Below are 16098 nucleotides of genomic sequence, written 5' to 3' on the forward strand. Positions count from 1 at the left end.
TTTCCCGTGTGTATAGGATCATCATTTTCTTTTTAACTGTGTGTGTAGCATCATCTTGATTTGTTGGGAGACTTAAGACTTAAGAGCAGTAGAGCTTAAGACACAAGCAATAGACTTAAGACTCAATAGAGCAATCTTAAGACTAGCTTATGTTTAACAAGCTTCATGCTGCTGAGGAGGTAACAGAGCTTGAATGTCTTAATTTTATTTACAGAGGGGTCGGAATGAGGGGCTGAGCAGTGGCACTCTCTCAAAGTCATCCTCTTCAGGCATGCAGAGCTGTGGAGAGGAAGAAGGTGAAGAGGGAGCGGATGCCGTACCACTTCCTCCTCCCATGGCAATTCAGCAACACAGTCTTCTCCAGCCTGATTCACAGGATGACAAGGTAGGAAGAGGAAACAGGGAAGGCTTTGCATGTTGACACAACCTCTGCTCGCCCATATTTTTCTTCAGTTTCCTGAAGTCTCTGTATGTAATATGCCTTTATGATATACAGAAATAATCACTGTGCCATCATTAAAAAGTTTTCCTGGGGAAAGTGTGTAAATAAAATGTATTTGTTTTAAACACATAAGAGCAGCATTTTTTCTACTAGACCTTTGTATACAGAAATGGGAAACTGTGTTTTTGCAGGCATACTTAGATCCATTTAATGGATGCCTCGTTTTTGATTAAAAAACAATTGCTTTATAATCATACCTTTTGCATACTCAGATTCAATAACTATATGCATATAGTGTTTATCTGGAGAAAGTAATAGTTGTACATTGAAAATATTTTAGATCATAGACTGTTTACCAAGCCCTATTACTTTGAATAGCCTCATATCAGGGGGGAAGAAGGAAAAGTCAACATACATACCTTAGCAGAAAGAGCTGTTGATGTTGACTTTAATTTTTTTTATAGCTGTATAGTTTTTTTATTACTAATGTTTTTTTTTTAACGCCTTTACAGGTGTGTGAAAAAGTAAGTAGGCAAGTAAGGGTAATAGTACAGTTCAGGGTTATTTTGCTTTTGTTTGTTTAAAAAAAATGCCAAAAAGGATGTTATAATTTCCCAACAATAGTTGAAATTTTTGGGTATTGTTAGTAGTTGCATTCAGGAGATCTTATGTACATATATTCTCCTTTTCTTAAATGTTGTGATATTCAAATGTTGGGAGGGTTTATTTTAGTTTTCAACATTGATCAAATGTTTAGAGGACAACTGTCAAACCAGGGCACAAGGTTTTAGAACGCAAACTATCTGGACTTGTGCAGCAGATATTCACATTACAGTTGCCTCACCAATTTGATGCTTAAAATTTTTAGCTGTTTTATTGACTCTTGGTGAATATTGTGGGTGAATTATCGCTGTTTGGAGTGGTGCAACTTTGGCTGATCTTGTTAATCTTTTATTTCCTTTTATCCCACTGTCTTTCAATGGGGATCTCAACGATCCCTGAAGCTGTCATTTGTAGGATAAAACTGCATGGCTTCTGTGTTCTATCTGTATTTATTTTCTACCTTCTGAAATTGTAAAGTGTAATACATGAGTTGGGACAGGGGGATGTTAATATTTTGGGATGTAGTCCTGGAACAAAATAGCCAAAACCAAATGTTTTAAAATCTTGCTGATCTTCAATCCTGAGGTAATATTTTAGGGCTAGAAAATAATCTCACTTTGCAGTTTACAAATAGAATAACAACAGTGTTGGTGAAAATATGTTAAAGTTCCTGCTAATAAGCTGCCTTATTTTATGTCCCTTCAATGATACAAAAAAAAAAAAAAAAGCTGATAAGAAAGCCTTATAGAATGTTGTCCTGATAAAAGTGGCTTTTGCTTATTATTCGTTCTTTTTTACAGTGCAAGAACAGTTTTGTGAGGGGATATTCGTGGAAGATAGTGTCATTTCACTTTTCCATTTCTCTTCTTCTTTTCACTTCCATTTCTCAAGTAGCTTTGAGTTTTAGAAGTTACATGCACCCACTGCCATAAAGACATGTTGGGACAGTTGTTGAAATATCTTAAACTGTGTTCTAAAGAAACCTTCTGACAAGTTAGTTAAAATTTGGTACAGTTAATGCTATACCATAACTCTTCAGAATAAATCTGTTTCTTTTGAGGGGCATTGTTTCAGTGCGGTACCTGTCCTGCTGCATGGCGGGAGGCAAAGAAGTCCTATTGTGTGGTAGTCTTGGAGCTTGTGTGCCACCCTGAATTCCACACTTCAAAACACACCACCAATTTCCTGTACCTAAAGTGAATGCTTTCTAGTATGTAAAATTGAGAAGCCAGAGCAAAGTTTTATCCAGCAGAACTCAGAGGACTCTACTGACAGAGCTTTTGATTGATTAAAGGCTTGCAACAAGTCCCCTGTTGTCTTGCCTTCTGGGTAGAGTCTTTCACATTCCTCTCACATTAGGTGGTTTCCTTTGGATCCCAAGGAATGTCTTCTCCTTTTCATGACCTCAGAGGCTTGGCTTTGGTCTGTGCCTCAGTTCAAGCGTTTCTTCCTCTCTGTGGCTCGTGGTCTTCCCTCATGCTGGAAACTCCCTGCTCTGATGGGCTTCTCCTTCTCTACTCAGCCTACTGTGGCCTCCAGCAATATCTCACACCTGCATGTGCTCCTTTGCTTCCTCTACCTTTCTTTCTGCTCCAGAGTACATCATCAAGAAGAAGGTCAGCAGGCAGACTTCATCTGTGCAGCCCAGCAGAGTTCCATTTTTTTAGACAATTGAACTGGGAAACAACCAGTTCTGAATTTTTACTGACAGTCGCATCATATATTCCCACAGAGCAACAGATAGACGGGATCTTGACCAGAGCTTGATGACTATGCTGACAGCATTTTGTGAGGCTGAGCTGAGCTCCATATCCAAAAGCTGCATACCAGCACAGCTTTGGAAAAAAATGATTGATTGATAGTTAGATGTCAGGAACATACAATTGCCTGAATGACATGCTAGCTATGGGCTTGCTCAGTTTTGTATATGCATGCAAATACTGTGTGCTAGGCCAAGATGATATGTCTAATATCAATAAATAACAAACCCATTTTCTTCCCCTAAGAGCCCATCTGCACAGTATGTATTCTGTTTGATGGAATCATTGCACACTTCATGGATTTGCATTCGATGGCAGTTTACAAGTTGTTTGCATTTAATTTTTGGATAAGCAGTATTAAGTTTCAAGATCAGTTATGCTAATATGAAACTAATTATTTTCGCTTTTTGTTTTCTCTTTTTGTAAATTGACGCAGCATTATGTTGACTTGTGTTCTGTCTCTGCTTTGGCTCAGTTCCCATATCTTTCCATTTAAAGTTGTCTGTATTTCCTTTGCTTACCCAGCCCCTGTTTTCCTTCCAAATAAGGCAAATACAAGGCAAACTACCTAATATATGTATATTGCTTTTTATACTGACCTATGGAAGCCTTGTCACACCCATGGTTGATTTGAGCAGAACCTCCTGTGTTAAGCTGTTATTCGTGCCAGTTCTTTGTCTAATTGTTGGAAACATTTGCAGAACAGCTTACCCTGTGCTACACGATGTTCACTGTGCTGTTCGTAATATGAAGTAAGGTTCATATTACACTGTTTCCACTTTTCAGTTAGCTAATGATAAATGTAATGTGCAAACAACTGTTTGCAAATTACTGAGATTGAATTTTATGACCCTCCCCAAAATCCTTTACTGTGAACACCTTTTGCCTTCAGTTGTATCTATAAACTGGCATTTTATAGCTTGTGAGGCCAGAGATCTTCTGTACTCTACACATACGATTGGGGAAAATGGATGGCACAAGGAATGGTGAGCTCAATTTCCCCTCTGAATCTGAGCAATGTACTCCAGCTCCTTTAGAAAAGTAGATGTCCCTGAGTTGCTGGCGTATTTTTTCTTAGTTTAATTGGTGTTTCAGCTTGTATTTCAAGCCCTCTCGGTTCTTGTTAATTTTCTGCAGTTTGAACAGCAATAAAATATGTTAACAAACTGTTGGTTGTTCATTGGGTCAGCTCAGCTGATTTTTACAGCTGTTTGTGAAGCATTATTATACTCAGCAAAGTGAAGGATAATTCCTTAACTTCTATTGCATGTAGGAACAGGAATTTTTATTTCAGTAATTATAATGGAAGGCACAACGATCTTTCAACATTTAGCTTTTGTGGGGTTTACTTAGAATTTCCAGTTCCAGTTGCCTAACTTGGGATGATTTTATTGTTACACTGACAATTATTGAGTACCTTTGTTCTTGAGCAAGTGCTGAGCTGACATTAGGATTCTCCTTGCTTTATGTCATTGCACAGACCTCTTCTCGATTATTGGTGCGGCCTACCAGCTCCGAAACACCCAGTGCTGCAGAGCTAGTCAGTGCAATTGAAGAGCTCGTCAAAAGCAAAATGGTGAGACTGACTGGCAGACAGCAAGTCCTAACTTGCTTTTCAGAGAAAAGCTCCATGTTCATCCTCAGTATACAACCTTGATGTGTGAAATGTGATGTCTGTTTCAAAAGTCACTTTTGGGGTTGGTGTGTGGGTCGCTTTGTACACCCTCTTCTGTGAAATCACTTAAAACATAGAGAGGCAAAATGCAATAAATGTGAGGGAGAAGTGAACAAAGAAAACACATATCCTACTAGCAAAAAAGAAAATGTCCTAGTAGAAAAATGAATGCTAAGACCCAGAATTACACTGATTTGCCCCATTAGCTGCATTAGAAGAATCTCTGAATCTAAAAGTAAATCTTGCTAAGTAAAACAGACCCCTGTCAAATCGATGTTTATGTTATCTAGCCGTTCTTTAGGCAACATGATAATACCTATATGTGAAATACCTATAAAGTGCAAGAGAGGATTGGTTTGAATGTTAACTGGCTCCACGCTAACAAATTTTGTAGGCACAGTTTTGTCAGATTTTTGAAGTTTTTTTTCCCAAATTCCTGTGTTGCTGAAGATGCTTACTGGCAAAGAGTAGATTGTATAGGTAATTCCACAAGTCTTTGTATTCAGAGCCTAACTGGGTATGGTTGGGCTTAGATGATCTTGTAGGTCCTTTCCAACCTACTGTTTCTATATAGCCCTGGAAAACATGTTCTAGCTGACCCAGTTCTAGCTGGGGCATTGGACTAAATGGTCTTTTTCAACCTCACCTGTTCTGTGGTTCCCTTAATGATTTTCAGTCTGGCTTTTGCAACACACAGAAGATTTCTTTGGACTTTGTAGAAGTGCCACTGTGAAAACTGCAGAGAACTGCATCTTGGCAAAACCATGTTTCCAGTTGATATTTCCCAGATTCTTCCTAAATTTAAGCACCTTTGAATTTCAGAATGAAAAATTGCAGTTTCCGTTTTCCATTTCCTCATTCAAAAAGACTTAAACTTCGCTTACTTTATTGCATAAATAATTTCAGCACTCTTAGAGTATTAACTATTTAGAGTATTAACTATTTTTTCTTCTGTTGCACTGAAAGGGTGAATAAGAAGTCATCTAAGGGAAAATTCAAAGCAGGCTTTTGTAAATGGAAAATTTAATAGTTCACATCTCTTCCATACAGCCTAGCAGTGCATATAGATTAATGATCCTTGCATGTCTCTGTTGGAGATGTTCTCATTTCACATGTAGCCAGGGGTCAGTTTTTCCAACTTTTTGGACCAATCATATCATTATTGGGTTTTTAATTTTTGTAGGAAGAAAAAAAAAAGATTACAGCTGAATCCTACTCTGGTGAAGTAAATATGTCTAATATTAAAGACTGTATAGTATGCAAGGAAACGTGGTGTATAACGATAGCTTGATTCGAGATTATGGGTTTCAATAAAAGAAGACCAATAAATATTTCATAGAAATTTGTTTATAGTATTTCTCCTACATCTTCTCTGTCTTCAAAACAAACAATAAGACTAAGCAGTTGTTGCTTTGGACACAGAGTATCTGGCAGAAGAGAGGTCCTTTCCTAGGATTTGAGCTGTCAAGCTCAAAAGCAAGTAAGTATGTTGGCCAGATAATGAGATAGAATGTTTGTCAAAAAATACCATTATAATTAAAAATACAACTTCCAAAGAATTCTCTTTAAAGCTGTTCTGTTTATTTTTGAAAACAGCTTACATATGAGAAAAATTATGATAAATATGATTTAATGTCTGGCAGTAAGTACGCATGCATGTAGTTTCTACTACAGAAGTACTAACATCCTCAGCAGGATATTCTGACTTTTAGCTTGTCCTGCTCAAACCAATTGAACTGCGTGCTTCTCCTGTGAAGGACAGACTGATATTTAAAATGTGCTTTATGAAATTAGATTATTCTGTCCTGGAAAACAAAGTTTATGATAGGTTTCCTCAAAGCTTGAGACCCCTTTTGGTAAGATATGCTGCAGTAATTGATCTTCCTTAGGTTCCATATACGACTGTATGTAAACACACCTTGTGAATAAAGTGGAAATAAATAATGGTTATTGTCTTTCTTGAACACCTTCGTAGGCCTTGGAAGACCGTCCAAGTTCCCTGTTAGTAGATCAAGGTGACAGCAGCAGTCCATCCTTCAACCCTTCAGATAACTCTCTTCTCTCCTCCTCATCACCCATAGATGAGATGGAAGAAAGGAAGTCCAGTTCCTTAAAAAGACGACAGTAAGACCTTGTTTTTCCTCTGTTCTTAGCAATGTTTTGAAGAGAGAAATGGTTTGTTTAAAGAATGTTCACTTTGAACTGACAACAGAAGCTGTTAATCTGGAAAAGCCCAGACTTGTGTTAGGTGTCAAGCATGCTGTCACATTATGTAAAGGCAAAAAACTTTCCTCAAACACTAGTTGCTAAATAAATTTCATATGACTTAATTTCACTCACACTTTGACTTTTGTAACATGTCAGTCTCAGTTAAGCAAAAATAAGCCAATTAAATATTCAGAGGTCTATTAAGCTTCAAAAAATAATCACTCCCTTTCTTCTGTACCCCCACAACATTCCTCCAGGGATTTTTAAGTTCTTCTGTAGTAGTAAAGTGTTACCATGGTAGCACAAAAACACTCCTGTTAGTATGCTGAAATGTGTCCAGGCCAGAGTCATGCTAGCATTTTATTTTAAACAGTAGTTAAACATTTAATTTTAATGACACATGTAGGAAAACATCTGTCTTTGATAAACAGAAGCTAGCCTGTCCCAGTTCCAAAATCAAAAAAGCATTTAGCTTAGTAAGAATATGCATTAATTATCCCTTTTCGACTATGCTTATCAAGTATATGCGACTCCAAATATCTAAAAGGTTGTATGTCATTAATCCTTTTTTAGAAGCATATTTAATGAAATGTGTGTTCACCATATTCTTTCCCCTGTAGCTATGTCTTGCAGGAATTAGTGGAGACAGAGCGAGATTACGTACGAGATCTGGGCTACGTAGTTGAGGTATCTTGTTTCTCTCTCTTTTTTTTTTTTTTTAATGTACCAACCAATTGTGTAACTCAACTTATTTATTTCTTTTCAAACAAAAACACGTGAAAAAACAGAATGGGTAAATGTTTGTGTTATGAAATTTCCCTCCTGCAGTCCTTTAATATATTAAAAATACAGCATCAGATCTCATTCCTCCTTTCTTCCTGTTATTTTGCATCTTAGTGTCCTTCTGAGGACTGTGATTGTCATTTCTGAAGATCACTACCTCTCACATAATAGTATAGTATGGAATTTAGCATAGCTAAATTCAAAAGAGCATTGTAGGCTAAGTAGGTAGAGGAGCTATCCTGACTTTGGAAGGTTTGTTCCTTTTCTACAGCAAAGCTTCTATTAGGCTTCCTAATTCCCTCTTCTGTAAAAGAGATGAGACTTAAGGGAGATTTATAATGTTGAGCTTCCAATAAAATTCATATGGAAAACCAGAGAGAATGCACATAACAGTGAATTTCAGCCTGTCGATGTTCAATTATTAACAGAAGGAAGAGAAGAAAGGCACTGAATTTTCTTTTGTGACCAAAATTTGGTCTTAGCTCTAAATCTTCCACCAAAGAAGCATCCATCTTTTCCACACTAAGAGGGAACCTACAAATATTAACCTCTGAGGCAAAGGGCAACCTTTTGATAATATTCCTATGAAATATCATTCATGAATAGAATGTCATCACTAGCTTATCACGTTGTTGTCCAAGGGCCTCAAGATATTGTTATCTGATTAACAAGTTTTGTAAGACTGATATTTAAACATCATCCACCCATTGTGTTATCCAGTACAGTTCTCATGAGCTATGGAACTTGCAAAAATACTCATAGAACCTTCTCTATCAAGTGATTATTTTGATATAGGAGAAGCTTTACTATGGCCTGCATATTTAACCTTAAGTGCTTATTTGTGTGTGTCAGAGGACTTAAAAAGCCACGAATCCACAAGCGTCTTCCACTTTCCCTCTGTCGCCGTCTGCTGCATCCATTTGTTGCATTAGGAATTAATGAGAGCCCTGTTTCCCTTTACGGTTCAGTAGGTATGTCACTTCTCTCACTCAGGTAGCCTTAGTGACACATCTCAAGTGAGTAATGCTGTGTGTGTTGTTGTACTCCTGGCAGTAGGCATTAAACTGAGAGTGATTTCAGGGAAAACATTCTTTTAATGCAGTTAAATGGCACCTTAGTTAAGGATGCTTATGCCTGAAGAAGAGAAAAATGTTCTCAGCAAATGAAAGATAAAGCAAACTTAATTGCAGAACACTATATGATACTGCTGCCAGTTTGAAAATAGTTTAACAGCATGGTTTTATTTAGGTGCCACATATGATCAGCATAAATTATTTTGCAGAAAAAAAATAAAATAAAACTGTTATTTAACTGTATTGGTTTCTTGCAGTTTTTGTCCCTGAATCTACACATTTCCAAAAGGAAGCTAGCTTAACAGGCTTTGTCTTCAAGAACTTTTATGCTGGACAGATCTTCATTTTATACATGGGATAAAGTTCTCATGCATATGAAATACCTCTGTTTTCTATAGGAAGGTTGCTGTTAAGGAATGTCTCAATCTGAAATTCATTTTCTCTCCTCAAAAATTGTTTTATTTTTCATATATTTTGTTGAGAAAGGGAATGAAGGGATTTCAGATACCAGCTGTACGTTATTTTGATGGTTGATTCTCTATCAAGTGAAAACTAAAATTTTATCAGTGTGTAGATGAAGATCAGTTCATGTATATTCGCTTTACTCACACAAGCAATTAAGCTGATTGATGATTATTTTTTTTAACAAGCAGGTGTAAAATATGGATGTCTTTCCCAATATTGTGGTAGTCATTATATAGTATTTAAAAGGAGCATTAGGATACTGCAAAAAGATTGTGTTTCCATAACTAATAAAATAATTCCTAATGAAAACATGAGACATCGAAGCATAAACTTTGCAAATGAAAAACATGTCTGGCTAATTAGGAATAGAAGTACTTAAAAAAAAAATAGGACTACAGTTGCATGAGTATTAAGAATTTTTAAAAAGCCAATGGGATTGAAGAATGAGACACATCTATATGGATTAAAAAAAAAAAAAAAAGAAGACAGGGGTATTAGAAAAGGTAAATGGAACTCTCCTGCAGCCAGAATGCTTGCTAATAGAATTGATGTTCAACTATTTGGTGTTCCAGTTATTCATACCATAAATTTTTGTCCATGCAATGCAATCTTGTGCAGTGTAGCTATTTTCTGCAGCAAATCTTAGTGTAGGGTTAGTTTGGATGACTTAAATAAGAAATAGTGAGAAACTGAGCCAGCAAGTAGTTCTGACTTGTACTTGGTAGCATTCCTACCTGGCAGAGCATTCCAATTGATTCAGACAATAAGGATAGGGCTGTCGGAGTGTCCAGTATGCTTTGATCATGTTCACACAGTCTGAGTTATGTGGAGTTAATTTAAATTTCTAGCACTCTGAGCACTGTTGTGCTGACAGCCTCAAACCGGTTGACAATATTCCATAACCATACTTAAGGTGAAGTTTTGTATCAAGCAGTTTTATGTTTTGTTTGGCTTTCTGTCCCAAGCAAGATGTTACCCTGGGCAGCTTGAAAGGCTTCCGAGGAAAGAGAGATTATACCAGGTTACCCTCAGTTCTTTCACACTGGGATATTCACAGTGAATTTCTTTGGATTGTTGCAGGGATACATGGCACTTATGAAGGAAGATGGTGTTCCTGATGACATGAAAGGCAAAGACAAGATTGTATTTGGAAATATCCACCAGATTTACGACTGGCACAGAGAGTATGTATATCTAACTTGAAAGCCAGCTAGCGAGCAGTTCTTAAAAACACTAGTTAGACTTAAAGAAAATATTTCTATTCCCTCAAATATTTAGAAACAAAGTAAATATACTTAGTTTTGTACTTCAAGTTATAGATTTTTATGTGGTAGATTCACCTCAAAAATGTTGGTATGAAGATTTGCTTTATATCACAGCTGCTTCAGATAAGAATCTCTAATATGGATAGTATTGTGCAGAACTCATATGTTTGTTTGAGATTTAGATTTCTGTTTTTAAAAATAATATCTTTAATGAATTTGTTAGAGATAAGCATGGCAGTATGAACACCTCAAGCACTCAAATTAGGTAAGAGAAAAGTTCCAATCAGTATATGAATGAAAATTTATTAATGAATGTGAGTATTTTTCCATGTCAACATATGTGTCCATTTGGAATAGGTATTAAAAATTACACTGTTAGTATTGTCATTTTGGAAATACATTACTATCTAACGCTGCTGACAGGATGTAAAATGTCTCTTGTAATAAGATTGCCTTGTAATCACCTGTTACCATAATATATGCTATCAGAAGAAAGTACTTAACTCTGTTTATGTTCAGCTTCTTTTTAGGAGAGTTGGAGAAGTGCCTTGAAGATCCAGAAAAGCTGGGATCCCTGTTTGTTAAGCATGTAAGTGCATATTGTCTTCTTTGGCCAAGCTCTAGTATTGCTATCAACTAAGACATTTATTAAGAATTTATCTGTGATATAACATAGTCTACTTAGAAGCTCATGCAATCTCTCCTCCTCTTACACTGAGAAATATTTTATAGCACTTTCTTAACTAAGTAAATAACCTTGTAGTTTTTGTTGGCAGTATCCTTCCATGAAAAAATATGAATATGGGCTCCATTTGTCAGTTCAGTTCCAGCTCTGTTGAGGGACTTGTCTTTTCATATTACGATACGCACCTATATTCTAATCCTAGATATCAAATCCTAAATATCAAATCCTAGATATCAGTGCAGTACCTTGGAATACAGCAACCAGAAATTGCAAAGCAGCTCATTTTCCTTAGAGGTGTCCATGCATTCTAGTTGGATTTTCTTTCCCTTTTTGAGTATCACAGCAGTGGTTGGGATTCTTCCCTCTTCACCTGGGGAAGAAATTGTGAGTGCCAAACATTCACGATGTTTAATTTTAGTCCAACACTGTACCTTTTATATTTTTTTACAGTTTCCTCCCTTTTTATCTATTTACTAAAAGGAATGCCTGTGTGATGCATCTGAGTATGGTAACACTCCAGAAGTTATCTAGAAACTAGATATCAAAAATTATGTACCAACAATCAGTCATTCTCCTGTCATCTTTTTTGGAGAGTCAAAGAACAGTTGAGTATCTATTTGAAATGAGGTCTCGGGGTACTCCAAATCACATAAGATAGCAGAAGGGAAACATGCCTGCAAAACATGATTGTTTGCACAAATGTACAAAGACAGAGGAAAGATTAGATTTAAGCATATTTAGTAGGTTTCAGATGTTGCCTGTGGTCTTGTGATTGAAGTCAGTAGCGGGATAGCAAAAATTTGAGAGCCAAGCATTAACTGAACAGTAACACCTGGAAATCAGGACTAATTCCTGGACTAACAATGAGGAGTGAGCTGTTTCATTTCCGAGGGATTATTAGAAAATGAAAAGAGAAGGGAGAGGTGAGAATCTTGACACTGGTATAATGTGATTAAAAGTCAAAGGGAGTAACACCTCTCATTGCTGTTTTACTTTCTCCTGGTGTATTTACTAAATCGTCTTCGAAAGGCACCCTTATCACTGCAGATGGAAAGGCAAGTTGTGATGCTGTTATAGCATCCTGTAGCAAAACCCTGACTACCAGCTGGAATGTGAAAATTCTGTTCCTCATTTTTATCTGTGGCCAGTGTCAATTTCAGATTTGTTTTTTGTCTTTTTTTTTTTTGTCTTTTTTCATCTTCACTGGTCAGTGCTCTTAAATTCTCTGACTAGCAAGGCAGTCCTGGCACAATGTTTAGGAAGGATTTGAAACCAGTCAGACACATGTGGTACATCTGTGTTCCTTAACCATTAAGATGGTAGTCAAGAATGAATCTTAGAATTGAAGCTGTGCTCCCTTTTTTACTTTATTGCCTCAGTTTTAAAAATACATGCACACAACATGCAGAATCAGAGTTTAGAAATAATTGCAGCACTGTTCCCAGTCTACATCACCTACTCAAACTTGAGTAGGACAGCTAATGCTACACAGAAGATAGACAGGTTTCCTCTACCTACTCTCTGTACAGCTAAATAGGAGGAGGACATTATTATATTATAGTAATCACTAGATAATTCAAATAGAAAAATATTCAAATAAAATTGTGATATTTCAGAGGCTTTCTTCATTTTTCTTGCTGAAAGAAAAGATCAACTATTTTTTGTAGTTCTATTTTATTAGGGGACCTTCTAAGCTATTATCTCTATGCATCTGATGTTCAGGGATGTATATATACCTGTGACAATTTTTTTACTTGTGTTTTATTTCTGAAATCATCATGGTATCCCCAGATAAATAGTTTACAGGTGTGTTATTCTAGCAAGCATAGCTGCTGTTCTCACTTGAAGACCTTTTTATCCTTATACTTTTGAACAGCTGTACTTATTAAAATTATATTCCATTTCAACCCAGCATGCTTTTTTTCCTGATGATAATGTATCCTTCTGTGTCCTTGTTCTTCTAGGAGAGAAGGTTGCACATGTACATAGTTTACTGCCAGAACAAACCAAAGTCTGAGCACATTGTCTCGGAATACATTGACACATTTTTTGAGGTAAGTTCTCAAAAGAGGATGTATGCAAAGTGGAAGGTATGCACAAATCATAAGTATTATCAGATCTGTTAGTTAAAAAAGGGCAGCACATGTGTCTATTGCTGTTGTTGTTTTGAATTATAATTTCTTCTATTCTGATTTCTCAAATTTGAGACAGGTTTTTTAAAAACTTATACCTGAACTTTAGTTATTAATTAATCAATAATGTCATCCTTACTTGCCCTAACCTGGATGATTAACAACGTATATAAATGAAATTCTAATGTTAGATGACCAAGATCATTGTAGACAATGTTCCATATAAGACCTGTGACTTAAAAATTCCATTTAGTATACATTCTTTTCCAAAAAGACATAGGAGATGCAAAAAGGAGAGAATAGTCCTGAAGCAAAACTGATACAGGGAAAGGACTCCATATATTCCTAATTGAAGATCAAATTCTGCTCCGTCTTTGCCAGTTTCTACTCTGATAGCCATTAATAATAATGTACTATGTTTCTAACTGACCTAAGCAATATCTGAAGCCAAAAAAATCTTTGTTTTACAACCCTCAGGATCTAAAGCAACGCCTGGGCCACAGACTTCAGCTCACGGACTTGTTAATAAAACCTGTGCAGAGAATTATGAAATACCAGCTATTACTAAAGGTAAAGCAGCGCTGAGTTGAATAATGTAATACATGTTAAATTATGGGTTTTTTTAAACATTGCTTATGCTCTTCCTCTCTCCTACATAACAGAACCCAGATCTGTAAGCAATGTCATGTGATGTTTTTCTGAACTCATTTGGGTAGCTATAAAAGTTTAATTAAATAGATTGGACAATTGAATGTCGTGTTGTTTTTTTGTTTGTTTGTTTTTAAACAGTTAAGGTTCAACTGAACTAAAGTCAGTGACATGGAAAATGTTCAGAATTAGTACCAATGTTTTATGAAGGGGGGAGGGGGGGGATATCCCAACTGTTTTCATCTCTGAACGTGACTCATCCCAACTTCATCTATATGTGCAACCATTCTAACGACAATTAAGTGTTTACTGGAAAGCAAACCTGTGCATCACAGGAGCTGTTAACTTAATATTTGTTCTTGTATAATCTAAATCAGAAGAGTGAATACATCTTTAAAAATATGTGTAGAGGAAAGCACCACAGCAAGAAGCTTTAAAAAGAAACAAAATTGCATGTATGTTCTGCAGCCTCTCCTCTAACAGGGGATAGTTAACAGATTTTCTGAGATTTCTCTGTGTGGTTTTAACGAGCACAAAACTTATAGTTCTGTTTTTTCCTTTCTCAGGATTTCCTCAAATATTCTAAAAAAGCTAACCTTGATACAACAGAACTAGAGGTACTTGAAACATTTTCTCTTAGTGATTTCAATGCTCTTGATTCTGAACTTGTTTTGACAATGTGTTATTTTCCTTTTCTGATCTTCTTCAAGAAGTGCTTAATAATAAGTGTTTACTTTTCACATTACTTTCTGTTCTAAAGTACACATAGCAAATGAAACAAAATTTGATTCTGATACCATATATTTGGAAAATTAAGCTCTTCCTTTTTATCTGCCTTGAACAGAGAGCTGTAGAGGTCATGTGTATAGTACCAAAACGGTGTAATGACATGATGAATGTTGGCCGCCTGCAAGGATTTGATGTAAGTTGGCTGAGATTTTTCAGTGAGTTTTGCTTACAATTTTTATCAGTTGTACTAGAAATTATTTAGAAATTGTGGGGAGCATTGATAGGGAGAAGGAGGATAAGGTGCACAGTCTCTAAGCTAGGCTAGAAAAGATGAAAATTGGCCGTTGATGCAATATGCATTAGCTAGATCATCTCCACATATTCTACTTGTGAAGCCCATTATGCATTGCGATGTAGGTGTGAACTTGAATTCTTTCCCTTTTCAGCACTCTAGAAAATATTGGAAGAATAAATGAGAGATGGGAGGGAAGGAGTTTCTGAGAAAAGAGAGATTAAAGTTTTCTAATTTTACCATTATTATTAATAAGCCTCCAACTGCAATATGAAAATAAAAGCCAGGATGGATGTGTATTTTCATTGTTTTCTGAGAAAGGACACAGGAATGTCTTGTTTATTAGTGGATGCTCTGAGAGATTGGGAAATACTCAAAGCAATTTTGGCGTGGGCATCTGCTCAGAAAGATTGATTTGGGAAAAAATGAAGCATTGCACTAAATGTGTTTCCACTTGCTTCTGTTTTTAGGGTAAAATTGTAGCCCAGGGTAAGCTGCTACTCCAGGACACGTTCTTGGTTACAGACCAGGACACGGGTCTTCTGCCACGCTGCAAGGAGAGACGAGTCTTCCTGTTTGAGCAGATTGTCATTTTCAGTGAGCCACTAGATAAAAAGAAAGGTTTCTCCATGCCCGGATTCTTGTTTAAAAACAGTATCAAGGTAACTGTTGTGTGTGAGTCTTAGCAGAGTTTGTCCAGGGGGACAACAAGGTAATAGTTTCTCATTTAGTGCGGAATCCCCAGTGGCATCTAGATGTGCAATCTTAAAGCACAGCAAGATGTCAGTCTGTAACTGAAATTGCTTCCTGCTGGATTTGTGATAACTCTGATGATAAATGGAAATCTTTGGATTCCAGCTCCTTGATGCTTCCCATGTGAAGCATCTCAAAGCAGTTGTTCAAAGCTGGACAGACATTCACAGTTCAGTCTTCAATTTCTGTGCTGTGTACACCACAAAGCAAAGTCATTGCAAATAAGGAAAACTTGGTAAGTATCTCTTCTGATGAATTTTAACTGCAGTCAGTACAAATGGGTAGGTAACTTCTGCAGGTACTAGTTCAGTCTTCTGGGTTGTGTTGGCCCTCCTACAAGAGAATCTTACACCCCCACACGGCAGAAAAAAAAAAAACAAAAAAAAATATTACCCTAGCTTCAACTCTTCTCAGAGACAAAAGCTGTTGCTAGCAGCGCTCACCAGCCCTCCTCATGAAACATTCTGGGTGGATTTTGTTTCATCTTACTTGCCTTGCTGATCTGCATATCAACTGCATTATTATGTTCTGCGCTGGCCAGGCAGTCTGTTTTACAACATTACTGTTTCTGTGGAAGAAGACTTT

At 36.6% G+C, this 16098-nt stretch overlaps 1 protein-coding gene across 3 annotated transcripts in view; it reads left to right on the top strand.

The window, feature by feature from the left end:
• Positions 1–16098, top strand: part of TRIO (trio Rho guanine nucleotide exchange factor) — a 230644-nt gene that overhangs the window by 199308 nt on the left and 15238 nt on the right. For all 3 annotated transcript variants that reach the window (XM_065752445.1, XM_065752448.1, XM_065752446.1), the window contains exons 36-46: positions 215–385; positions 4286–4381; positions 6456–6604; positions 7309–7375; positions 10090–10193; positions 10794–10863; positions 12924–13013; positions 13569–13661; positions 14306–14356; positions 14584–14661; positions 15231–15422. In XM_065752445.1, the coding sequence (XP_065608517.1) occupies positions 215–385; positions 4286–4381; positions 6456–6604; positions 7309–7375; positions 10090–10193; positions 10794–10863; positions 12924–13013; positions 13569–13661; positions 14306–14356; positions 14584–14661; positions 15231–15422 (1161 nt within the window). The remainder of the gene's footprint in view (positions 1–214; positions 386–4285; positions 4382–6455; positions 6605–7308; positions 7376–10089; positions 10194–10793; positions 10864–12923; positions 13014–13568; positions 13662–14305; positions 14357–14583; positions 14662–15230; positions 15423–16098) is intronic.

Source organism: Cyrtonyx montezumae, unplaced genomic scaffold (assembly GCF_038088225.1).
Source record: "Cyrtonyx montezumae isolate F1298 unplaced genomic scaffold, pur_monq_1.0 scaffold_8, whole genome shotgun sequence".
NCBI lineage: Eukaryota > Metazoa > Chordata > Aves > Galliformes > Odontophoridae > Cyrtonyx > Cyrtonyx montezumae.